The 27,270-nt window shown below is 38.3% G+C and overlaps 1 protein-coding gene and 1 pseudogene across 4 annotated transcripts in view; both read right to left on the minus strand.

The window, feature by feature from the left end:
• The window catches only part of PHKA1 (phosphorylase kinase, alpha 1 (muscle)), a 742,463-nt gene that overhangs the window by 683,402 nt on the left and 31,791 nt on the right, over positions 1–27,270 (minus strand). For all 4 annotated transcript variants that reach the window (XM_006895993.1, XM_006895991.1, XM_006895992.1 and 1 more), the window contains 2 exons: positions 8,821–8,868; positions 5,227–5,395 (listed from right to left, as the gene is read on the minus strand). In XM_006895993.1, coding sequence (XP_006896055.1) covers positions 5,227–5,395; positions 8,821–8,868 — 217 coding nt within the window. The remainder of the gene's footprint in view (positions 1–5,226; positions 5,396–8,820; positions 8,869–27,270) is intronic.
• Positions 245–1,309, minus strand: LOC102851751 (annotated as a pseudogene).

Below are 27,270 nucleotides of genomic sequence, written 5' to 3' on the forward strand. Positions count from 1 at the left end.
TATCGGTGAGTGTTATTGAATAGGGTAACATCTTGGTCCTCCAACGTGGATTTTATCGGTATTTTTTAAACACCATTAAAGGGACATCTGTGACACATTTCTGAAAAACTGTGTCAGTAACTTTGTTATGAAACTCATCTTAAGGTAGTTGTGTTTTTCTGCGACATTTAAACCAATCCAACCCGTGGGATGAATACTCAGATGGCACAGTGTACACAAACGGAACTGTGTAACATTTTGTAAACTAGCTGCACTTTTCCGTAGTTTTGTTCATCAACTGTGAAACAGAATTGTAATGTTCTCCTAAGCCATATGCATGCCTCATATACACAAGCATTAATGGTTTCTTTTGATATTCTTCACCAACTACAATAGGAGGAGAATCGGCCTGAATTACTTCTATCAGTGTTTGCAAAATATGAGACAGTGCTCTAAGCTCAAGCTGACCTCCCCAGGCAGCTGTGTTTACAACATCATCACAGTACTTTCCAAACTCTTCTAGAGTATACGTATCTCCTGTGTTGGCATTTGTTAAAAATGGCAAAAAGTCTTCCACATGGCTTTGCATATATTCAGCAGTCTGGCTTCTTAAGGCAGCCACAGTCAGGGGGCAATCCTGTTCCTTCAGTTGATCTTCAATGGCTCTATACATGCAATGGCCGTCAGACAGAATTTGTTTAATTTCCAACTGCCTGGCTGCCGATATTTGAGCAAGTTTTTGACCTTCTAGGTGTCTGGCTCCAGATAAATTCTCAATTTCGGCTTCAGCTCTGCTTTCTTCTCGCTCCTTTTCCAATGCAGCTTTTTTCTCTTCGAGTATTCAGTGACGTGACATTCATACACATCTCTTCTGTGCTTTTGAAATCTGAGCGTGCTGATTCTCAAGAACCAAGTCTGAAATGTTAACAGCAACATAATCTATCTTATTCTCCTTAGAAGTCTGCTTCAATTGATCCAGTTCTTCTCTATGCTTCTGCTCCATCTCTGCTTCCAACTTTGCAACATCTTCTATGAGTTGCTTCCTCCTCTTCTTGTCATTCTTAGGAACTGCATTTTTCATCCCCTGAATCTTAGCTTTGGGGTCAAGTGAGGCTGGAAAGAACTTGAGGCCAGGGAGAGGGAGCAAGGTCTAGGGCGAGGAGAGTCAATTCAGGTCAGGGCGCGTGTAAGCAGTGGGCCTGAAGAAGGGGCGCCCCGAAGGCCTGGACACTTGCAACTCCTTTTTCTCTTTATGATGCCTTCTCACTAGCTGCTCCTCTTCATCAAGCTCCTCTGTCAGGACTGCCTCCATGACGACCAGAAACCCCAGCACACGCGGTGGGAGAAGCCAAAAATGTTAGTTTTAATTGTTGTTGTTGTTGTTGTTGTTATGTGCCGTCAAGTTGTTTGCGACTCATAGCGACCCTATGTACAACAGCCCTAAACCCTGCTCTATCCTGTGCAAATCACATGGCCTCTGACACACCCATCCCGATTACCCCAGTCACTGAATCAATCCACCTCATATAGGGTCCTCCTCTCCTGCACTGTCCCTCTACCCTACCAAGCATGATGTCCGTCTCCAAGGACTTGTCTCTCCTTACAACATATCCAAAGTATGTCAGACGAAGCCCCAGAATCCTTGCCTCCAAGGAGCAGCCTAAGTAGACTGAGGTGCGCCTGATACAGGCCATGGTCTTTGCAATCACTTGTTATGCATCAGAGAGTTGGACAATGACTAGGGAAGATAGAAGGAGAATTGATGCCTTTGAGCTGTGGTGCTGGAGAAGAGTATTGAATGTACCCTGGACTGCCAAGAAAACAACCAGATTCATCCTGGAGAGGGCTAAACCAGTTTTAATTGTATTTGCTTGTTTAAATAAAGGTTTGTAAATGGAATTTTAAAAAATGGCCATGCTATACTATTTATAATTCTGTGCTCCAGTTGTCTCTTTATTCTGTGTTTTTTGTTTCGTTTCTTCTTTCAGTAGATATTTGAGCTACTTCTTTATATTTTTTTCTTTTAAGCTCAGAGTTCCAGAATTATCTGTAACTGTTATTTTTTTTAGTGTCTTAGTTGAAGGTTGTCTGGGTTGCCATCTGCCTAGGCCATCATCTTCTCACTTCATTTTTGATAGTTTTGTGTATATAAGGTTCTTGCTTGACATTTTCTTTGCCTCTAACTATGTTGTCTCACTCCTGGTGTTCATTTTTTTCTAATGAGCAATCAACCAGCTGTTAATTTTCTTGCATTTTCCCTGTACATGATAAATTCATTTTCTTGTGTTACTTTTAAGGTATCCCTTTTCCCTTTCAACATTATTACTACGAGGTTTCTGTGCGTGAATCTCTGTGTTTATACTACATGAGATTTGTAAAATTTCCTGGATGTGTAGGTGTTTTTAATCAATTTTGAGAAGTTTGCAGACACTACAATTTAAATATTTTTATCTATTCCTTATTCTCCTGGAAGTTCCATTCAATGTGTGTTTATCCTCTAAATGGTGGGCATTTCTTAGTGGTTCTCTTCATATTTTCATCATCTTTTTCTTTATTCTTTAGGATGTACAGTTGTTATTGATCTATCTTTAAGTACACTAATTCTTTTCACAGCTCAAATCTGTCATTGAACCTAATATAAGAAATGTTTCATTTTGGTTATTACAATATGCAATTTCAGAAATTTCATGTTTCTTTTTTATTATTTCTACAATTTCATCATTATTTTTTGTGTGATGAGACAATGTCATTTCTTCCTTTACTTTCTTCTCTATGTTTCATATTTTTATTTGTTTTCACACCTTTTTTCTATGAATAATGGGTTATTTTGATAGTATGTTATAGAACTCTTGAATACTTATTTTTTTTCTGGTGACTCTCCTTCCTTTTGTTTAGAGAGCAGTGTCAAGAGTCATAGAGGCCTATTCTGAGTTTTCCTTGATGGGGATAAAATTTCTCCTGTATGAGTAGGGTCCAGTTGAAGAAAGACTAGACTTGTCTGCTGCTTTTGCTGGGACTAGAGTTTCTGCAACGGAGCTGAGGTGGAAAAGAAATGTTAACAGCCTATCTCTCCTGGGGAGATAGCATAGTCCTATACTGAGAACAAGAGGAGGGAATGGGTTATGGCTCATGTGCCACAATGTCTTGCTTATCTTACTAAGATTTAGTACGTGTCCTTCAATAAATGGTATTCCATTTAGTATTTTCCTTTAAAATAACTTCTGGTAGCTTCAAATGATTTGTTATTAATAATTTTCACCATTTATGGTTGTTTTGCTGCAGATAGTGTCCACAGAGATCCTCATGCTGCTATCCTGGATTGGTAGTCACCATTTATCTAAGCCTTCTCTTACTGAAAGTTGATTTTTAAGAATTCAGAAATATTCAGCTCATTCCTAACTCCTCCTTGAATTATCCATCGTACTCCACCAGTTACATACATCCTTCCCATTCTCAAGAACTTACTAAATTCTGTATCATTTCTCTTACTAATCTCTTACCTCATCCCTCATGTTAGTTTTCTCTCTCATCCAAGCTATCCTACAGTTACTGCAGTGAATCTTTCATCTGTTACCTACCTTGAAAGGTTCTACTGACTACAGACTAAACTCCAAACTCCTTATAGTCTTCTTTACACTTAAATTTAATATAAAACAATGTACAGGCTTTAAACAGCTAGCTCAAACTTTCAAGCTTTACCAGCTTTCTAGATGTATCTTAAATTCTAATTATAGAAGTCACCTAACTTTATCCTGATGTCCAGTAACTTTCAGACTTATGCCTCTACTCATGTTCTTCCCTTCCCTTCTTTGACTTGTGAATTTCTACTCATTCTTCTATGCTCTACTCATATAATGCTTATATTATTCCATTATAGTTCTTGTAACTTTCAACATTAACTTATTAAGTCTAAAATAAAACATTAAGTCAGAAACTAATAATAATTTATTGAATTAATCAATATACATTTTATAAGCCTTTTCAAATATTTCTATTTCCATTCTGGGATTAAAACAAAAAGTACAGGAATAATTAGACATTGTTTGCTTTGTAGAAAGATGTCAGAGTAGTATTAAAATAATACGAAAAATACAATTACACTTATCATACTATTTAAATGAAATATTTAAAAATATGCTTATTAAGGGAGGAAATATCATTCTTAAAAGAGGAGAGTATATGAGAAACCAGTTCCTAATTTTGATAAAAGGTTACTCAGCTTCTGGTCTGTGCATTCTAGAAGGAAAGGAATGTTTTATCACTGGACATTTGTTTCTGCAAAAAAAGGAGAAGAGTATTCTGGAGGGAATTCTCACCTTGACTATTTTTAGTACCAAAAATCTGTATAACTAAATTGTAAGATAAAGAAACTGAAGTATCATATTATAGTATTGTAAAAAGACTATTTGCATAATCAAGAACATCTGGAAAAGGTTGTTTTTAACTTGCGAACTGGGTATAATCATATTTATTTTCTCTACAATATAGGGAAAGGGAGCTCTGGTAGCCTAATGGTAAGAAACTGTGCTGCAATCCCCAAGGCACGCAGTTTGAATCCACAAGCTGCTCTGTGGGAAAATGGATCATGTCCTCCCAAATGATTTAACTGCCTCTGAAAACCCACTGGAGGGTCAGTTATGGGTCGGTCCTGACTCGACGGTACATAATAACAATAATAATATAGTGAAAATGAAAGATAATTAGGTTGATTACTACATTTCCTTTTTCAGAAAAAGCATTGAAAGTTAATAGCAATAATGTCTGTATTGTTCAAGAGTAGAAGTAAAGATTTTATTCTGATTTCAAGTTAATATGTTTAATATGATTTAAATCTATAGACAGATGTCTCATTTAGATTCATAAAAAGCATTATGAAAATGATTACATTTGTATTTGTGTTAACTGTGGGCTTGTTAGTGCACTATATAAGATCAAGTAGTAAATTCCAGCTTTTCTTTTTCTATCTCATAGTATGTATGGATTAATAAAAGACAAAATACCTATCTAAAGAAACTCTACTCTATACTTCCAGGGTTTTTTTCAGTTTAAGAAGATACTAATCAATACTCTAGACATTTCAATTCAAAATAGTATTTACTAGACTTCAAAGAGTTAATTCTCATTTCTTTCCAAGGTTCATTTCTGATCTATGCAAATGTGTCTTCTGTTCAATACCATTTGGAAAACCACATATACCTAAGCATTTGCTCCATACTTTGCTCCCAGTACTTTTCTCCTTGTACTTACCGGAAGCAGTCATTTGTGCTAAAAAGAGTAGGTATACAGAGGTAGCATCCAATTGCAGATGTCCCCATTGGTCATCATCAACTACAGTGGCACAAGTCTTGATGTTATACTTAGCATGGAGGCTATCCTTGGTGCTCTGGCTATATTTAAAGGAATCTACTTTCTCCACCTAACCAAAAAAAAAAAAAGAAAGAAAGAAAGAAAAGAAACTAAACAAACAAAGAGTAAAAGAATGGTATGCAGAAAACTCAACTCAGACATAGCATTTCTTTAGTACTATAGCAAATAACATTGTATACTTTTCCGTAATTGTGAATATTTAAGATGCACTATTGCTCTTTTTCTCACATTAATATTGTTGGGAAACTCAGGCTGATTTTGGTTGTCATTGTTGTTTGTTCATTTAAGCAATTTGATTAGACAATAGTACCAGTCAAGCAAAACTGAAGTAACTTGGGCAGAGAGAATTTTTAACGTAGCAAGCTGTTAACAGAAAAGTTGTTGTTGTGTGCCATTAAGTCAGAATTAACTCATAGATGACTCTCTAGTGGGTTTTCAGAAGGTCTAAATCTTCAGGAAAAGAATGGGCAATTCCCTCCTGTGTGTTTTACACAGGCCAAAGCCTAGAAACTGGAGGACTCAGAAAATGCATAGTAAGCCCTTTAAAGAGCATGGTGAGTGAGACTGGATTATTGTCTTGAAAATGGAGAGTTACATACATTCAAAGTTCTGCAGTAGGCATCCTTGAGTAAGGCATTGCAATTCTTGATCAAGGCAACTTTATTTTTTACCAAGATAGCACTGTTTTCCCCCCAAATTGTTCTATGTTTATGTAAACATGCCCTTATCATGAAACAGTTGGGCTACTCTACTCCCAAGATGATTGAAACTTCTATGCCCAAGAAATTCTTCACCACAATCACCTTCATTTAATGCATATGCAACTTTTAAACTACTAAAAAGGCTTCCATTCTTTCTTGCACTTAAAAAAACCAAAATAAACAAAATCTAACCCACTGAAGTAAATTCTTCACTTCCAGCACTTCACAAGAGACTGCTTCATCTTTCTCCCAAAGAGTAGATGGTAGGTACAAACCACTAACTTTTTGGTTTGCAGTTCAGCTCATAATACACTAAGTCAACAGGGCTCCTTTCTTACACTAAAAGCTAAAAAAGAATAATATGCACCTATTCCAAAGAAACTACAAACCTTTAAAGATACAATTAGGAATGGATCTCATTTAAAACCCAGGGACTGTCTATACTCAGCAGCATAGCCAATTTGCCTTTTCTGGCACAAAAAGAGTCATCCAGTGACCACGTAACATGTTGATAGTAACTGATCTCAGTATAGGGAAGTAGGAGACAAGATTCAATTAACGTTAAGATTTATTTTTCTATCCTTCTTCCTACTTTTTAAAAAACTTTATTGAACTAGCCTACATTGATCCATTTTTAAATTTTTTTATTTTCTACTAGTTTATTTACAAAATTTGAATACAAATTCAAACAAATTATTTCAATTTCCCTTACCCCCCCCATCAAATTGTACAACCCCCATGATTAATCCGCCCCTTACCCTGCACATACACATCCCTCTCCCACCCCTCTTGGATCCTTATACTCATTCTACTATAATGGTTTTATACAATATCTATCCTTGTGGAACTGAGTTAGTTCACTCACCATAATGCTCTTCAGTCTCTCCAAAGTTAGGTAATGAACCATTTTTTAAAGACTGAAAATGGTCTTCCTGGAGTGGAATCTACTTCCTAAACAACCTGCCTCTGGAAACTCTATGAACTTTGATAAATGACAATATTTATAGAAAGGCTTCAGGACTTTTGTTCATAGGGTCACTATGACTCTTGTGCTTGACTTAATGGCAAATAACAACAACAACATATGTATATATAATAACTGCTTAAATAAAACCTATGTTTTAATTTTTTATAGCCATTATAACTATTATATCTTTCAATACTGTGACTTTCAAACATGTTTGATAAGTTTAATGTGATCAAAATACACACACATGCACACACAAAAGAAAAAAAAGGAATGGAGAAAATTATAAATATGAAATAGCTAACAGAAAGAGAGCTAAGAAATAAGTTCAGAAGCCTGGAATTTATTTCCTTGTACTCCTACTCCCTCCCCCTTTTGGGTTTTGGGGTTGTTTTTGTTTTTGTTTTTTGCTTTTGTCATTGAATGTACTTTGTCATCTGGGGTCTCAATTTCCCCTAATAAAATTTAATCGTTTTTTTTTTTTAAATTTAATCTTGAAGTCAAGAAAATGAAGCTTAGATTGTGTTCAACATACTTTAAGGTCTTCTAGGACAAAAATAAAATTCTTTAGAAGAAAGAAAACTATCATAAACTCAAAATGGCTGCTAAAATATTTACAATTCATATAAAAAAGATTAATATCCACAATGTATAAAAACTCCTCAGATGGATAAGAAAATACAAAAGTCAAACCGACCACTGTCATTTTGTTTCTGATTCATGGATACCCTCAATTGGATTTCAAAGGATGTAAGTCTTTAAGGGAGAAGGCTGCCCATTTTTTTTTCTCATGTGGTATTTAAAATCACTGACTGTTGTTGTTAACAGGACAACACATGAGGCACTATGCTACTGGTAAAGATGTAGCAAGACACAGAAGAAACGCAAATTTCCAATTTACACTTGAAAGAATGTTCAACTTCATTCAAGGTCAGAAAAACACAAATTGCTGCAAAGAAATACAAAACCAGGATCCTAAAGTCTGAAACACTTTAAAAAGGGTCACCCTCAACTTTATGCCAAAATAAATTAGTAAGCAAATTATGATTCAACTTATGGACTACTGTTCTGAGCTCTGCAGGGGCCCAAGATATGGCCTATACTCTAGGATGCCCTTTAAAATCTTAAAAATTCTGAACTCTAAATTTTATTTGTCCCAAAGTATTTTAGATAAGAGTTTATTAAACTCTTATCATTTTCCACAAAATACACATACCTACATATACAATAATGACAAAACATGTCAAAGGATCATATAGGGGCAAAACCTTTTCCAGTGAATGATATTTCCCCCCTTAATTTTCCGTATTTTCTAAGATTGTTGTTGTTGTTGTATATCATCACAAGTAAGAAGTGATCTATAGCTGATCCAGCAGCAAGTTTTCAAAAGCAGTAACTCTCATGGGAGGAAATCGTCCATCTTTCTCCTATGGAGCAGTTGATGGATTCAAATACAACGTCTTACCACTAAGACAGCAGAGTTCCCTTTTCTAAGATTGTTGTTGCATACCATCAAGTTGGAACTGACTTATAGCTGATCCTCCAGCAAGTTTTCAGAGGCAGCTAATCATGTGGGAGGAGATTGCCCACCTTTCTGCCACAGAGCAGAGGTTGGATATGAACCCTATATCTTTCTTTGCATTGGCAGTGCAACTCTTTACTACGAAGCCACCAGAGCTCCACTTACTAAGATTAGTGTGTACTATTTGTGAAATAGTACAAAAAAATAAAGCTGTAGACATTCTTTAAAGGGTAGAAATCCTATTACAATTCATTTTTATTAGAGGAAATGGTCAATATTCATACCTGTCTGATCATGCAGTGCAGCAATCCCCTCATCAACTTCACTACACTCTGCGGAAATAAATGGAAACCCAATAATTATAAACATTTCCAGACATGAGAATGCTTTAACTCAGCAGTTGTAGTTGGTACGTGACCTTTTGAGAACAAGTAATCCTATCCTGGGTTCTTACTGACATGGCATTTACTTTATAGGTACACATAAGAACAGATTGGAGCTAAAAGTGAAATCTAAACCAACAAAATAAACATTTGACTCTTCAAGCTAAAAAAGAAAACAAAACAAAAAGTCAAACGTAAGTTTCAAAAGTTTTATGTAAAACTTTTCTTCTGGTAAAAGGGGCAAATTAAAAAAAAATCATAAGGCTCTAAAGTGTGGCCAAATAAATCACAGTCTATGGCCTAAAAAGGCTTTATTAAGACATCACCACTTTTTTCTAAGTTGGCTAAGATTTACCTTTAAAAGTTCACATAAATATTTACCTGGATATTTTCCCTGAAGAGTAAATAAACTTCAAATCATAATAAATGTAAAAGAGAACTGTTAATGTGACCCAATTCCTTCTGTTATGTCATTACTATTTCTCTCACAAAAGTAAAAGTAAGGTTCACTGACATCAAGTTGATTCTAACTCATAGGGACGCAACAGGACGCAGTGCAACTAAATAATAGGGTTTCCATGCCTTTAAATCTACAGAAGCAGACTGCCTCATCATTCTCCCAAGGAGCAGCCAGTAGATTCAAACTATCTACCCTTCCTTTAGCAGCTGGGGGTTTGTTTTGTTTGTTTGTTTGTTGTTTGATTTTAAGCAAAATTCACATTTTATTCAGATTGAAATAAACTGTACAAAATTTATTTTCTTAACCAAAAATAACAGTAATAATTTCTGTATTCTTTCTAGATAAACCACAAAACACTTATTGTTGTAGATTTCCCAGGTTTTGCTTATAAATCAAGATGAGGCAGTAGATATAATCATGAAAAAAAAAGACCGAAGTTATCAGCTGTTAGTGTCCATGGCCTTACAGTCTACTTAGACCATGAAAGAGAAATGTTCACTATCTACCTGCCAAAAGGTGTAGGCTCAACAAAGGAATGTAAACAGCAGCAACCCGACCTATAACAACTATTGTAAGTTCTTCCATTCACACTTTAACTGTAATTTGTTCTTTTAGATTCATATGATAAAGACAATCTACATTGAAATCCATATTTGGCAAGCTCATAGTTTGCATCACCCTGGTAATTTTCTTAATTGTCCATTACAGCTTTTTAAAAAGCCCACTAATCAACGATCAGTTGTGAGATTCATCAGTCGTGAGATTCATTGTAACATTTTATAAAATATATTCCTTACTCCCACACCTCCACAAAATGTATTTCTTAAAAGAACTGTAACTCAATACTTGATAACTAAATCCACAGTAACAAGAAATGTATGTCTAAAATGACTCAATGTAAAAAATTTCAGAGTACCACCAAAGATAAGACAAAGAAACAAAGTGGGGCACTTTCACCGCTATCTTCCGGAAGAACAGATATTTTTTTTCAAAGCATGACAATTCAAAGAGGAGTTATTTAAATAGGTAGATTATCAATGGCTAATATATCCAGTATACATTAGGTATACAGGTAAAGTTATTCCGTGATTAAGTGGCCAACATAAACCTGCCAGCTTTTGTACCAAATATCAAATAGAAATTTAAAAAAAACCCATTTAAAAACAGTCTCTTGGATATTTTCAGCAGTTTCTGAGCTACCTATAGGAAGCTCTGACTTAGTTGTATAGAGTTTAATATGTGTCCACCATTAAATCTAAATCATGTTTTATATAAAAATTAATGTTAAACAAAGCCAAGTTACTTGACCTTTGGTCTGTCAAAGTGTTCCTTAAGTATGCTTTGAGACGCTTCTGTCCATTTTCATAGCACTTATTTTCAACTTTCATCACTAGAAGAATACACAGGACCTTCAGCAATGCATAAATGTTTGGGAAGAACTTGATGTCAGGCAAATGAAGGGCTTCATAAATCTTTCCCTCTGTGTTTCCACTTGATTCCCCAACAACGAAGCTTGGCAGACAGCGTGTCAGGATTGGGTAAGTCACTCCTGTACATGTCAGCATGGTGTTCCTCTGACATATTGAGCTTGAGCTGCCCCATGACAGAAGGGACCAGAGATAAGCATTTAAGAGATTTGAGGTGCTGTTCTGAGAATATATCTTGAAGTTCCTGAATAATGTGCTCTACAGTTGGGACACTCAGGATTTCTCTCTGAGGTTAGCTGAGAATCCAGGTTGCCCTGCTGAGCTCGGCGGAATTTCCCAGGGAGTTTCATCTGAATATCAAGTTTGGATGCCAAATTTGTGGCTTCCTCAAACCAAAATTCATGATAAACTTCAATATTTTCCATCACTTCATTTAGTGAATGCAGCACTGCGGTCAAGCTGCTGGCAGCAAAGAAGACATCAGAGGTCTGACCCTGCAGGTTTTTCCCAAAACCTCTTGTAAAAGGCAAGACTTTTTAAAGAACAACAATTGTAACAATGAAATCACAGTCTGTTATTGCACTACAGAGTACAAAGGCTCGGCCAGCTATGCAATTATTCCATCTAACACTTGTGTCATTATTTATACCATCTAAACATAGAACAAGTGTTTGCAAGAGGTCTACTAAGATTTCAAAAGCATCATGCTGGCCTGTCCACTGAGAATGGCAAATTTCCTTCAGTTCCCCTTTCTTCACTGCTCTGAAAAAGACCAGAAATTACATTGTCAAGATATAAAAGCCGTTGTGGTGATCAATGGATGAAAGAGCAAACTTCCTCTATTGTTCCCAGTGCAACAGATACTCCCATAACAGGTAAAGATTTTGCCAACCACATATTTAAGGCACAGGAAGGACAGAGTGTGTAGATGGCTTGAGGATATTTCTCTAAAAGTCTAGAAGGGACAACCTTCATCTTGGAAGAAAATCCACTGGACACGGTGTAATCCTTTTTCTTTTTTTTTTCTTATTTTCTAATCACTTGCTATGCATCTGAGAACTGGACAATGAGTAAAGATGACAGAAGAAGAACTGAGACCTTGGAGTTGTGATGATGGAGAAGAACAAATAGATATGTATTCAAAAAGAGCAGCCAGTATGTTTTTTTGGATGCAAGGATGGAGAAGCTCTGTCCCTCATACTTTGGACATATTGCTAGGAGAAGCTATTCTTTGGAAAGGATCATCATGCTAGGAAAGGTGGAGTGTCAGCAAAGGAAAGGAAGACTCTCAATGAGATGGATTGATATGGTGATTGCAGGAATGGGCTCAAGTGTGATGAAGATGGCACAGGATAAGATAGGGTTTAGATCTATTGTTCATAGAGTCACTGTGAATCATACTCAATGGACTGCACCTAAAAACAATATTTTGAGTTACAATTGTCAATTTGATCCCACTTAGATGGACTCTAAAAAAAGTAAAATGTTTAAGGCAGATAATTTTTCTAGTTAAACTAAACTTATTTAGTTTTAAAACTTCATGTAATATTTTTGGTTTAGGATTTTAAAGATTATCTCAAGACAATAACTTCAAGTGTTTATCCAACTTTGGTGTCTCCAGAAAGTGTGGATGGAGTCAACAAATATTTAAAATTCTGTTCCTCATTTTCCCTTTTTATTGGAATTTCTTTTTTTATTTTTACATTTTTTATTGGTTTGCTTACCATCATTCCTATATATTGTGCTTCGTTCATGTACATAGTGTTTTATACATTCATATTGTTGTTGTTGTTGTTGTTATGTGCCGTCGAGTCACTTGCGACTCATAGCGACCCTATGTACAACAGTCCTAAACTCGGTCCTGTGCCAATTGTACCGTCTCTGATACACCCATCCCGATTATCCCAGTCACTGAATCAATCCACCTCATAGAGGGCCTTCCTCTCTTGCGCTGTCCCTCCACCCTACCAAGCATTATGTCCTTCTCCAAGGACCGGTCCTTCCTTACAACATGTCCAAAGTAAGTTAGATGGAGACTCAGAATCCTTGCCTCCAAGGAGCCGCCCGGTTTAATTAACCCTTTCCAGAATGAATCTGTTTGTTTTCCTAGCAGTCCATGGTACCCTCAATACTCTCTTCCAGCACCAAAGCTCAAAGGCATCAATTCTTCTTCTATCCCCCTTAGTCGTTGTCCAACTCTCTGATGCATACCAAGTGATTGCAAAGACCATGGCCTGTATCAGAACGCACCTTAGTCTCCAGAGAGACACCATTGTTCTTCAGTACTTTCGAGAGGCTCCTAACAGCAGACTTACCCATGGCAATATGTCTTTTCATTTCCTGGCTAATGGTGCCAAGACTGTTGACTGTGGAGCCAAGCAAACTAAAGCTGTGAACAATCTCAATCTCTTCGCCATCCATCCTGATGCTACCGATTGGTCCAGTGGTGAGAATCTTTGTCTTCTTGACATTGAGCCTCAGTCCATACTGAAGGCTGCAGTCCTTGACCCTCTGCAGCAAGTGCACGAGGTCCTCCTCAGTTTCAGCAAGCAGGGTTGTGTCATCTGCATAATGCAGATTGTTCATAGATCTTCCACCAATCTTGACCCCACATTTCCCCTCATAGAGACCAGTCTCTTGGATAATCTGTTCTGCATACAGGTTGAAAAGGTATGGCGACAGGACACATCCCTGGCATACGCCCTTCCTAATTTTGAACAATGCAGTGTTTCCTTGCTCTGTTCTGACAACTGCCTCTTGGTTCAAGTATAGGTTTCTCATTAGCACGATCAAGTGTTCTGGTATTCCCATTCTTCTCAGAGTCAGCCACAGTTTGTTATGATCCATACAGTCAAACGCCTTTACATAGTCAATGAAACACAGACATACATTCCTCTGGTAGTCCCTACTTTCAGCTAAGATCCATCTAACATACATTCATATACATTGTATTTTATATATTCAAATACTTTTTACCTATGCCTTTTATTGCCCCATCTCTTCAAGTCCTCATGGAATCTTTCCTATTCCTTCATACCTCACTCTATCACCCACCAACCTCTGCTATTCTAATGATTTTCCTCCCTTCCCTTTTTTCTGCCCCACCTCCTTCTCCCCTTCTACACAAATTTTGATAAAATTGTATCAGTAATGGTAGCTGAGTACTACCTAGTTCTGATTTCATGGTAGAAGAGTCAGTTGTTGATTGACCAAATTAGCCACATATTTTATATCCTTCTTATTTTTCCTGTTCCTTCTTTCCCTTTTGCTGCAGGCAAATAGAAACCAATTGTTGTGCCTTAGATGGACTCTTGCAAACTTTTAAGTTCCTAGGCACTGTGCAACAGACTTGGAGGTAGAAGAAACTTACTAAATCTATTAGGAAAATTAACTAGGATATCTCATGAAAACCTAGCCCTAAACCTCTAAAGCAAGAAATCAAATAAAATGAGATTTTTACTTGTACACATACAGCCTCAGTTGCAACTTTAATTGTTGTAAATATATCTATCACACTTTAAATAATTTAATATCTAATCGTTTATTGTCAGCAATTGGAAGATTTAGTTCTGCAGCCCTTTGTTGTTTGTAGGTGTTGGTCAGTCAGTTCTGACCCAGCATCTTCACAATCATTGCGATATTTGTGCCCATTGTTGCAGCCACTATGTTAATCTCTTTAGTTTAACATTTTCCTCTTTTTCTTTGACTCTCTACCAAACACATTTTTCTCCAGTCTGATCTTTCCTTTCATAACCAAAGTGAGACAAAGTCTCACCTTCCTCATTTCTAAGAAGTATTCTGACTATCTCTATTCCAAGAGAAAAGTGTTCATTTTACTGGCAGTCCATATAATATTCAGTATTCTTCACCAACATCATAACTCAAATGCATCTTTTTTTGTTCTTCTATATTCATACTCCAGCTTTCACATGTGCATGACAGCAATATGGATCAGGAATAATTAAAAAATGAAAGAAACTACTCAGGATTTTTATATTGTTTTTGTTGTTAGGTGCCAATTAAGTGTTTTGGAAGTCTTAGTAACTACTACTAAACTTTCCCCCTCTATATTATTTGCTCTTTTTCCCTTTTTTATACATGCAGTCACAATTTTTCCCTCAGAAAAATATATTCCTAAATTTATTCATTTTGGAGTCTGTATCAGGTCTTTGTGTAGTTTACAAGATAAAGCCCCAGGAATTGATGGAATACCAATTAATGTATTTCAACAAACAGATGCTGCCCTGGATACATTCACCAGGTTGTGCTAAGAAACCAGGAGGACAACTACCTAGTCAGCTGACTGGAAGAGGTCTATATTTATTCCCATTCCAAAAAAAGGTGGCCAGACAGAGTTGTGGAAATTATTGAACAATATCACTAATATCACACACAAGCAAAATCCTGCTGAAGATTATCCAGAAATGATCGGAACAGTACATTGACAGAGAACTTCCAGAAATACAAGCTTGGTTTAGAAGAGCTCGTGGCACTAGAGACATTATTGCCAATGTCAAATGGATCTTGGCAGAAAGCAAAGAGTACTAGAAGAATGTCTACCTGTATTTTATTGACTATGCAAAGACATTTGACTGTGTGGATCACAACAAATTGTGGCTAACCTTGAGGGAAATGATAACCCCAGAACACTTGAGTGTGTTTTTGTGAAACCTATACTTGGACCAGGAAGCAGTCCTCAGAACAGAGCAAGGAAACACTGCATAGTTAAAAATCAGGAACAGAGTGTGTCAAGGATACATCCTGTCTCCATACCTTTTTAATCTATATGAAGAACAGATCATTCAGGAAGCAGGTCTTCATGAGCAGGAATTTGGCGTCAGGATTGAAGGAAGACTTATCAACAACCTACATTATGCAGATGACACAACCTTGCTTGTTGAAACTGAAGAGAACCTGAAGTGCTTGCTGCAGAAGGTCAAGGACTTTAGTCTTCAATATGGATTGAAACTCAACACCAAGAAGACAAAGATTCTCAGCACTGGGCCAATTGGCTGCACCATGATAGATGAAGAAGATATTGAAGTTGTTAACGGTGACAGCTTGCTCAGCTCCACAATCAACACTCTTAGCACCAGCAGTCAGGATATCAAAAGAGGAATTACATTGGGAAAATCTGCTGTCCGCGACCTCTCCAGAGTGCTAAAAAGCAATGATATCAGTCGAGAGATTAAGGTTAGCCTAATCCAGGCCATGATCTTTGCAATTACTTTCTATACATCAGAGAGCTGGACAATGACTAAGGATGACAGATGGAGAATTGATGCCTTCGAATTGTGGTGCTGGAGAAGAGTCTTGAACATACCATAGACTGCCAATAACACAAATATGTCTGTCTTGGAGAGGGTGAAACCAAGTTTCTCCTTGGAGGCTAGAATTTTGTGTTCAGAAGGGTGGAGGGACAGCGCAAGAGAACAAGACCCCAGATAAAAATGGATTGATATAGTAACTGTAGCAATGGGGGTTGGTGTATTGGAATTAGTGAGACTGGCTCAGGACAGGGCAGGCTTCAGAGCTGCTGTACATAGGGTTGTTATGGGTCACAGGTGACTCAACAGCATATAACAATAACAATTGTATGTGTGTTCCACATTTTCTTTTATTTACCCATTCTTCTCTTGATGGACATTTAGACTGTTTCTACCTTTCAACTATGGTGAAATGAGAGTGTTGCAATGAACCTTGATATAAGTCTCTTTTAATTTCTGCTTTTGTCTTTTGGGTTTATACTTAGTGGTGGAAAAGGCATCTGTGGCCCCATCAAGGATCCTGATGCCCTATGCAGAGAGGTCTACAGGCAACAAGGCAGGCAGGTATAACTTTGCCTGGTATCTTGAGCCCTTGGACTTAGAAGCCCTCAGGTCTTTGCTAAGAACCAGTACTAAAGTTCTAGCTGAGCCACTGTCTGTGCCAGGACCTCATCCAGCTGTGCCACCTCAGCTGGAGTCTGAAAAGCGTGTTCTATGTCATGATATTTGTAAACCTGGATGCTTTACAGTTTGCTTTTAGAGGTATAACATCTATTCATCACTTTACTTATTGGGGAATTATTTGCATGTTGCAAAGATTTTCGTCTGAGGCTGAGACAATTGGCAGCATCAAGGTTGATAGAGAAGAGACTGAGATTGTTAACAGTTTCCTCTTGCTTGGCTCTATAATTAACACTCTTGGTACTAGCAGCCAAGAAATCAAAAGATTAATTGCATTAGGAAAATCTGCTGTCAAAGACTTCTCAGAAGTACTGAAGAGCATTGATGTCAATCTAGAGACTAAGGTGCATCTGATCCAGGCCATGGTCTTTGTAATTACTTGTTACACATCTTAAGACTGGACAATGACTAAGGATGACAGAAGATGAATTGATGTCTTTGAGTTGTGGTGCTGGAAAAGAGTATTGAATATACTATGGACTGCTAAAATAACAAATATGTCTGTCCTGGAAAAGGTGAAACCAGGCTGCTCCTTATAGGCAAAGATTTTGAAGCTCCATCTGACATACTTTGGGCATGTTGCCAGAAGGGGCCAGTCCTTGGAAAGGAGCATCATGCTTGGAAGGGTGGAGGAACAGTGCAAGAGAGGAAGACCCTGGATGAGATGGATTGATTCAGTGACTGGGGTAATAGGAGTTCGTATCAGAGACAATGAACTTGGCTCAATAGAGGAGGGTTTGGAGCTGTTTACATAGGGCCTCAATTGGCTCAGTAGTGAGAATCTTTGTTTTCTTGATGTTGAGCTTCAATTCATATTGAAGACTGCAGTCCTTGACCTCATGCACAAATGCCTCAGGTCTTCCTCAGTTTTGTTTATAGGCTTAAGGCTCTGATGGAATAGTCTCAAGAAGCTATTCTACAATCCCTAAAACATGCAGTTCGAGGCCACCAGCTGCTCTATGGGAGAAGGTGGACAATCTCCTGTGTGATTAACTGCCTCTGTAAACCCACTGGAGGGTCAGCTATGGGTCAGATATAACTCTATGATACACAACAATTTATTATTTGTTCCAATTAGTACAACATTAATCTCTTAGTCTGTTGTACTGGTGCAGATTATGGGATGCCGTAATGCTAGAATCTGTGCCACTAGTGTCTCAAATACCAAAAGGGTAACCCTTGGTGTACAGGTTGCAACAGAGTCCCTAGATTAAGACAGACTAGGAAGAAGGATTGGCTATCCATTTCCAAAACATCAGGCCTTTGAAAACCTTATGAGGAATAGTGGAACTTAGGTAGTTATAGTATTAGAGATACAGCCCAGATAGGAAATAAGTAAAAAAAAAAAATAAGGCAACATGGCTGCAGAAATCATTAATAATTGGAACATGGTATGTACAAAGTACAAAAGAGAGAAAACTGGAAGTTATAAAAAATGAAATGGAATGCATGGAGATGGACATTCACATCAGTGAACTGAGATGGACTAGCATGGGCCACTTTTAATGAGACAATCATATGATAAACTATGCTGGGAATGAAAAACTAAAGAAGAATTATTGCTTTCATAGTTACAAAGACAGTTCAAGATCCCTCCTGAAGTATAATGATGTGAATGATAGGATACTTTCCATACACATACAAGGAAGACTCGTTAATATGACTATAATTCAAATATAAAAATAATATATGCATAACAAATGTCACAGAGGAAGAGATTGAGGATTTCTACCAACTTCTGAAGTTCAAAATTTATCATGCATGCAATGAAGTTGCAATAATAATTATTGATAACTAGAATGCCAAAGTTTGAAACAATGATGAAGGAATGCTAGTAGAAAATGTTGAATTGGTGACAAAAATGAAGCTGGAGATTGAATGATTGAATTCTGTACACTCAACTTCTTACTCATAGGATGTACCTTAACACACACACACACACACACACACACACACACACGGTGACTTTACTCTCTACTTGATGTACACATCACTGGATGGAATGCATAGGTATCCAAATGATTGTATTTGCAGAAAGAAATTTTGGAGAACATCAATAGTTGCAGCCAAATCTAAACCAGGTGCTGGTTGTGGAACACGTGCAAATTTAAAATGAAGCTCAAGAAAATGAAAAATAGTCCACAGGAAGGAAAAAAACAACAACCTTAAGTCTATTCTAGTTGAATTTAAGAATCATTCCAAGAACAGGCTTGAAGCATTGAGTATAAATGATCAAAGACCAGAGGAACTGTTGGAAGCTGACATCCGTTTTGGATTTTTCTCTTCCATCTTTGTAATGACCATTTCCTCTCTTCATGGATCTTACAAAGATGGAAGAGAAAGAAAAATCCAAAACGGATGTCAGAAGAGACTATGAAAATGGCATTAGAATATCAACAAGCCAAAATAAAAGGAGCTTTTAAGAGCTGAACAGTGCCCGGAGCGGGCTGCCCTCGGTCCCCGGCCCGGGGCGAGCCGTCGCGGCCCTCCGCCCGGAGCGGGCTGCCCTCAGCCCCCTGCCCGGGGTGAGCCGTCCTGGCCCTCTGCCCGGGGCAGGCTGCCCTTGGCCCCCGGCTCGGAGCGAACTGTCGCGACCCTCGGGGTGAGCTCCTCAGTCCCTGGATTGTGCCATCTGACCCCGGGGTGGGGAAGGAGAAGAAAAAAAAAAAAGGAATGCCTACGGTATCCACAGAAGGTTACCTAGGCCACCTTCTGCCACCCTCCCCACATCCCCAGTAAACCTGAAAGCAACACCCTCAAAGCCCTTCTATTTGTAACTCACAAGTTTGTTCTCTCTAGGTTTGCTCCCTTTCCTATAGGTAACCTTAACTCTGAATTTTACTCCATAATTGACCCTGAACCCAGTCCCAGTGACAAAAAGGAAATACAACTGACAGCTGGGGAAGCAAAGGAGGATGGAGCCTCTGGGTTCGGCCAGCCATCCCCACTGAACCCACCTGGGAAAACACTTTGCAGTCCAGAGGGGAGCAAGTGACAGGAAGGTATCTTCTAGCAGAGCAAGAAGGTAAGCAGCTGTAACCCAGGACCACCAGTAGGGTGATAAAGCGTCCTCCCTTCCCCCCTTTATATCTGTGCCCCTGTTCAGCATGAAGAAGCCAGAGAGTCGGCATCCAGTTCCCAAATCAATAAGACAGTTGGTTTAATTACTATTGGAAAATGCTTGTCATTCCTCTGTAGCATCTGGTCCCCACTGGACCCTCATCATTTCCTTCACCTGCTCCCCCCACCGACCAAACTGTGCAGCTCTGCAGCTGCATCCTGGCCCATCCTCACCCTTCTGCCCCCAACCCTCACCTCCTTGTACCCCCAATATGTTTTTCCCAATAAAAAAATATTTTTTAAAAAAAGATATAATAAAAAAAAGAGCTGAACAGAAGATGTCAAACATCAGCTCAAAAACACAAAGACAAGTATATAACAAAATGCACAAAGAGCTAGAATCACAGAATAAAAAGGGAAGAACTCGCTTGGGATTTCTCAAGCTGAAAGAATTGAAAAACAAATTCAAGCCTCAAGTTGCATTGTTGAGAGATGATATGGGAAAAAAATCTTGAATAATCCAGGAAGCATCAAAACAAGATGGAAGAAATACAAAGAATCACTGTACCAAAAACATTATTTGACACTGAGAAATTTCAGGAAATATCACATAAACAAGAGCAAATGTTAATAAAAGATGAAGTTCACACTGCACTGGAGGCATTGGTTAAAAAGAAGACCCCAGGAATCAATGGACATATTTCATCTAAAAGATGCAGCCCTGGATGTGCTCACCAATTAATGCCAAGAAATTTGGAGGACAGCTGCCTGTCTGCCTGACTAACTGGTAGAAATCCATATTTGTTCCCATCCCCAGGAAAGGTGACCCAACAGAATGCTGAAATTATCAAACAATATCATTAACAGCACGTGCAAGCAAAATATTGCTGAAGATCATTCCAAGGGAACTGCTACAAATTCAAACTAGGTTTAGAAAAGGCCATACATTAGGGATATCATTACTGATGTCAGAAGGATTCTGACTGAAAGCAGAGAATACCAGAAGAATATCTATTTGTGTTTTATTGACAATGCTAAAGCATTTGATTGTGTGGATCATAACAAATGATGACACATTGAGAAGAATGAGAATTCCAAAACACTTAATTATGTTCATAAGAAATCTATTTGGAAGGGGGCGTGGCATCCACTTCCATAATAGCTTGCCTCCGGAAACCCTGTTAACCTGGAGAGAAGATGAAAGGCACCCAAGCGTCGTCGAGGACTCTCCTTCATAGGGTCGCTATGAGTCTCCTGAGACTCGATGGCACTTAACAACAACAACAACAAATCTATATCAAGATTAAGAAGCTGTTGTCTGAACAGAGCAAAGTAACACTGCATGGTTTAAAATCAGGGTGTGTCAGGGTTGTATCGTTTCTCCATTCCTATTCAATCTGTATGCTGAGCAAATGATTTGTGAAACTGGACTCTATAAAGAATCATGTGGCATCAGGATTAGAGGAAGACTCATCAACAATCTGTCATATACAGATGACATAACCTTGCTTGCTGAAAGGGGGGAGGATATGAAATGCTTGACGCAGAAGATCAAAGACTACAGGCTTCAATGTGGATTACATCTCAGCATCAAGAAACCAAAGTTTCTCCCCATAGGACTAACAGTCAATATTATGGTAGATGGAGAAAGGACTGAAGCTGTCAATTATTTCATCTTGCTTGGATCAATAATCAACAGCCTTCATACCAGCAGTCAGGAAATCAGGAGATATATTGCAAAACAAAATCAGAAGTACCATGTTGTTGTTAATTGCCATCAAATCGAGTAAGATTCATAACTACCCTAGGAACAGCCAACCTGAAACCATCCCTATCCTGTGCTATTCTAATCATCTCTGAAACACTAGAGCCCATTGTTGAAGTCACAGTGCCAATTTGTCTCTTGAGGGGGCTTGTTCTTTCTTTCCTTTGCTGACCCTCCATCTTTCCAAGCATGATGTCTCTCTCCAAGGAATAGTCTTCCCTAGCTACATGTCCAAAGTATGAAAGATGAAACGTCCCTCCCTCCAAGAAACACTCTGGTTGCACTCTTTCCAGTATATACCTATTTTTTTCTTGTGACAGTCCATGGGATATTCAGAACTCTTCTTCAGCACCACAATTCAAAGGATTCAATTCTTCTGTCACCCTTATTCATTTTCCAGCTCCCTGATGAACAACAGTTGATTGAGAATACCATGCCCTTAGTCAGGAACACCTTAGTCTTCAAACAGACATTATTGCTCTTTAGTATTTTGGAGAGGTCTTTGACAGCAGACTTGACCAATGAAATACATTTCCTTATTTCCTAATGACTGGTATGAAAATTGCTGATTGTTGATCCAAACAAGATGAAATCATTAACAGCTTAAGTCTTTTCTTCATCTATCATAATGTTGACTGTTGGGCCTGTGGTATCTTTGTCTTCTTGATGTTGAGATGTAATCCACATTGAAGCCTGTAGTCCTTGATCTTCTGCAGCAAGCACTTTCTATCCTTCTCACTTTCAGAAAAAAGAGTTGTGTCATCAGCATAAGGCAAGATATTGATGAGTCTTCCTATAATCCTAATGTCATGCTCCTCTTCATAGGGTCCAGCATTGGGTTCTCAGTAGCAGAGCAAAGGTCTGTGACTGGCAGGGAGCCAGTCCAGGCCAAGGCTGGATCCAGAGGCGCTGTCAGAATTCTGCAGGCATTGGTGGGGCAGCCAGAACTCTCTATTGGATCCTGAGCAGTGAAGCAGAGGTCTGTGGGCAATGGGGAGCCAGGCCAGGCCCTGCCAAGTGCTAGGAACCAATACTAAAGAGTGTTCTGTGCCACTGTCTGTTCCACCCATATTTTTTTCTGTGGAACAAATGATGTATTTAAGCCACTGACCTTTCCGTTAGCAGCCCAACATATTACATGTTATGCCACTAGTTTCCTTCTAGTCATCCTACCTATCCCTCCAGTGGTTAGATTTTTTTTGTTCCTTGATGTAGAGATGCAAGCCATATTGAAGGTCTAGTGCTTGATCTTTTGCAGCAAGTGTTTCAAGTCCTCCTCAATTTCAGCAAGGTTGTTATGTCATCCACATAACAAAGGTTATTGATGAGTCTTCCTCCAATTCTAATACCACATTCTTCATAGAGTCCAGCTTCTCAAATGCCTTGCTCAGCATACAAATTGAATAGGTATATGGAAAGGATATAACCCTGAAGCACATCTTCCTTAATTTTAAACTATGTAGTTTTCTCTTGCTTTCTTTGCACAACAGCTTCTTTGTCTAAATACAGGTTTTGCATGAGCACAATTAAGTGTTTGGAGAGTCCCATTCTTCTTAATGTTAGCCTTAAATTGCTATGATTCACATAGTCAAATGACTTTGCATAGTCAATAAAGCACAAAAATAAAAAGGGAAGAATTTGATTGCCATTTCCCAAGCTGAAAGAACTGAAAAACAAATTCAAGTCTCGAATTGTAATGCTGAGGGATGTTATGGGCAAAACCTTGAATGACTAAAGAGACATCAAAAGAGGATGAAAAAAATACACAGAATCATTGCAACAAAATGACACTGAAGTATTTAAAGAAATACCATGTGATCCAGAGCCAGTGGTGATGAAGGAAGAAATTCAATCTGCACTAATGGCATCAGCTAAAAATAAGGCTTCAGTAGTTGAAGGGGTACCAATTGACATGTTTCAAATGAGAGATGCAGCCCTGGATGCGCTCACCAGTCTACGCCAGGAAATTTGGAGGACTGACTGAAAGAGATTCATATTTGTTCCCATTCCCAAGAAAGGTGACCAAATAGAATGTGGAGATTATCAAACAATATCAATAATATCACATGCAAGCAAAATACTGTTCAAGAACATCCAAATATGTCTAAAACGGTACAAGGGCAAGGAACTGCCAGAAGTTCAAGGTGGGTTTAGAAGAGGCCTTTGCATCAGGGATATCATTGCTAATGTCAGCTAGATCTTGGTTGAGAGCAAAGAATGCCATAAGAATGTCTCTGTTTTATTGACTATCATAACAACAGTGCATGACACTGAGAAAAATAGAAATTCCAGAACATTTAATTATGCACATATGAAACCTTTAACTAGACAAAGAAGCTGCCATCTGAAATGAGCAAGGGAGTATTGCATGGCTTAAATTCAAGAAAAGTATGTTTCAGGGCTGTATCGTGAAACACAATTTGTATAGTTTCTTGTATACCACCTATTCAATCTGTATGCTGAGAAAATCATTTGAGAAACTGGACTATAGAAGCAGAGTCTGTCATCAGGATCTGAGGAAGACTCATTAACAACATAAACTCACAACTTTGCTTGCTGAAGGTGAGGAGGACTTGAAACGTTTGCTGCAGAAGATCAAAGAATACAGCTTCCGGTATGGATTACAGTTCAACATTAAGGCAAAAATCCTCACCACAGGACTGACAGGCAATATCATAATAGATGGGGGGGGGATTCTTACTTGGATCCACAATCTAAACCTTTGATATGCACAGTCAAGAAACCAAATGACACTTTACATTGGGAAACTCTGCTGTCAGGGACCTACCCAAAGTACTGAGGAACAGTGATGTCAGTTTGAAGAATAACGTGCAATTGATTCAGACTTTCCAATCACTTGGTATGCATCTGAGAGTTGAACAAGGAATAAGGATGACAAGAGAATTCATGCTCTTGAATAGTCGTGTTGGAGAAGAGTACCGAATTATCCCAAGGAGTACCAAAAGAACAAACAGATATGCCTTTAAGAAAATGTAACCAGAGTTCTCCTTGAAGGCGAGGAAGGTGAAGTTTTGTCTCACATTATGTATATGTGTATGTTGTTGTTGTTGTTATTATGTGTTGTTGAGTCTAGTATGACTCTTAGTGACCCTACAAAAAACATGTGTGAATCCTGTCCTGTCCTGTGCCATTCTCACCATCTCTGAGACACTTGAACCCATGGCACTTGATCTCGATGGGAATTTTCCTCTTTTTTGCTGTTTCACCTTTCCAAGCATTATATGCTTTTTCATGGAAGATCCTCTCCTCACAACATGTCCAAAGTATGAGAGACAAAGCTTTGCCATCGTTGCCTCCAAGGAGCACTCTGGCTGTACCTTTTCTAAATTATACCTGTTTATTCTTTTGCTAACTCATAAGATATTCAGTACTTTTATCCAATGCCACAGCTCAAAGGCATCAATTCTTCTTCTGTCATGCTTATTCACTGTCCAGCTCTCAGGTGCATAACAAGTAATGGAAAAGACCTAAATCAGCACACCTTAGTCTTCAAACTGACATCATTGCTCTTCAGTACTTTGGAGAAGTCTCAGACCACAAACTTGCCCAGAGCAATACATCTTCTTATCTCCTGACTGCTGGTACCAAGACTTTTAATTGTGGATCCAAGCAAGAGAAAATAATCTACAATTTCAATCTTTTCTACATCGATCATGATGTTGCCTGCTGGTTCAATGGTAAGGACCTTTGTTTTATCGATGTTAAAATGTAATTTGCTTTGGCTTATTTCAACAAGTGCTTCAGGCCTCCCTCGCTTTCAGTAAGCAAAGTTGTGGCATCTGCATACACATGTTGTTGATGAGTCTTTTCTGATCCTGAGGCCACATTCTTCTTCATAGAGTCTAGTTTCACAAATTATTTGCTCAGCATACAAAGTGAATAGGTATGCATCTAGCATACAAAGTGAATAGGTATGCATGTTTGATGTACACTCTTCTTGTTTTCTTCATTCCATTTAGACAACAGCTTCTTGGTCTTGGTGTAGATTTCATATGAGCACAATTAAGTGTTCTGGGATTCCCATTCTTCTCAATGTTAGCCATTATTTGTTGTGATACATACACATAGTAAAAAAAAAATAGACATTCTTCTGGTACTCTCTTTTTTCAGCTAGGATCCATCTGACATCAGCAATGGTATGCCTGGTGCCATGGCCTGTTCTAAACCCAGCTTGAGCTTCTGGCAATTCTCTGTCAATGTATTGTCCCAGCCATTTTTGGATGATCCTCAACAATATTTTGCTCTCATGAGCTATGAATAATATTGTTTGATAATTTCTATATTCTGTTGGATCACCTTTCTTGGGAATGGGGACAAAAATGGATCTCCTTCAGTCAGTCAATAGGTCACTGTCCTCCACATATCCTGGCATAGACTGGTGAGTACATGCAGAGGCATTTGTTAGTTGAAAAATGTCAGTTGTTATCCTGTTTGTTCTTGGGACCTTATTTTTTTTCCCCAGTGTATTTAGCACAGCTTTTACTTATTTCTTTGTTACCATTGGCTCTTGTTCATATAGTGCTTCCCAAAATTTTTCAGTGTTGACCAATTATTTTTTGTACAGTCACTCTGTGTATTTTTTCTATCTGGACTGCTAGGAAAACAAACAGATTTGTCCTGGAAAGTGTTAAACTGGGTGGCTCCTTGGAGACAAGGATTCTGAGGCTCCATCTAACATACTTTGGACATGTTGTGAGGAGAGACTGGTCCTTGGAGAGGGACATCATGCTTGGGAGGGTGGAGGGACAGCGCAGGAGAGCAAGGCCCTCTGTGAGGTGGATTGATTCAGTGACTGGGATAATTGGGATGGGAGTGTCAGAGACAGTGCGATTGGCACAGGACAGAGCGGAGTTTAGGGCTGTTGTACATAGGGTCGCTATGAGTCGCAAGCGACTCGACAGCACATAACAACAACAAACTTTTAATATTTCTTGGATCATTCAAGATTTTGCCCATGGTATCTTTCAGTATTGCAACTTGAGACTTTAATTTGTTTTTCAGTTCTTTCAGCTTGAGACATACCAAGGGAGTTCTTCACTTTTTATTCTCTAACTCCAGCTCTTTGCACATTTGTTATTAGAAGGAGCTAGTCCTTGGAAAAGGCTATAATGCTTTAAAAGATTTAGGGTCAGCAAAAGACAAGAAGTGCAGCAATGAGCTCAAGTGTGTCAGAGATGATGAGGATGAAGCAGGATAGGACAGGGTTCATGTATGTTGTTGATAGGGTTGCCATGAGTCCTACACAACTCAATAGCACCTCACAAAAACAACAACAGCAATTTTCTAGTAGAATAGGAATATCAGCTAACAAAAAGAATATCTGGTGAATTTTTTTTGGTGGTTTATTTTGTTTGTTTTTTATTTGGGAAAGTGGGGTTACACACACTAACTTTCAAAGCCTCAAGATATGCAGATGCAAAATGGAACTTATGGTTAAAAATAAATATATGGACACCACTCTCATGAAAATAATAGTAAAGTCATGAGAAAACATGAGATTATGTAAAGGAAGAAAGGAGTTTTGGTGACCTTATGAGTAAGGAGTTGCACTGCCAACACAGTGGCATGCAGTTTGAATTCATCCGGCCGCTCCATGGAAAAAAGTCTAGGCCCTACCCTCCTGTGTGCTATTTCAGCTTCTGAAAACTTTCTGAAGGGTGAGTTATGAGT

The sequence above is a fragment of the Elephantulus edwardii genome, unplaced genomic scaffold, assembly GCF_000299155.1.
Source record: "Elephantulus edwardii isolate Elephantulus edwardi_28Jun2011 unplaced genomic scaffold, EleEdw1.0 scaffold00178, whole genome shotgun sequence".
Taxonomy (NCBI): domain Eukaryota; kingdom Metazoa; phylum Chordata; class Mammalia; order Macroscelidea; family Macroscelididae; genus Elephantulus; species Elephantulus edwardii.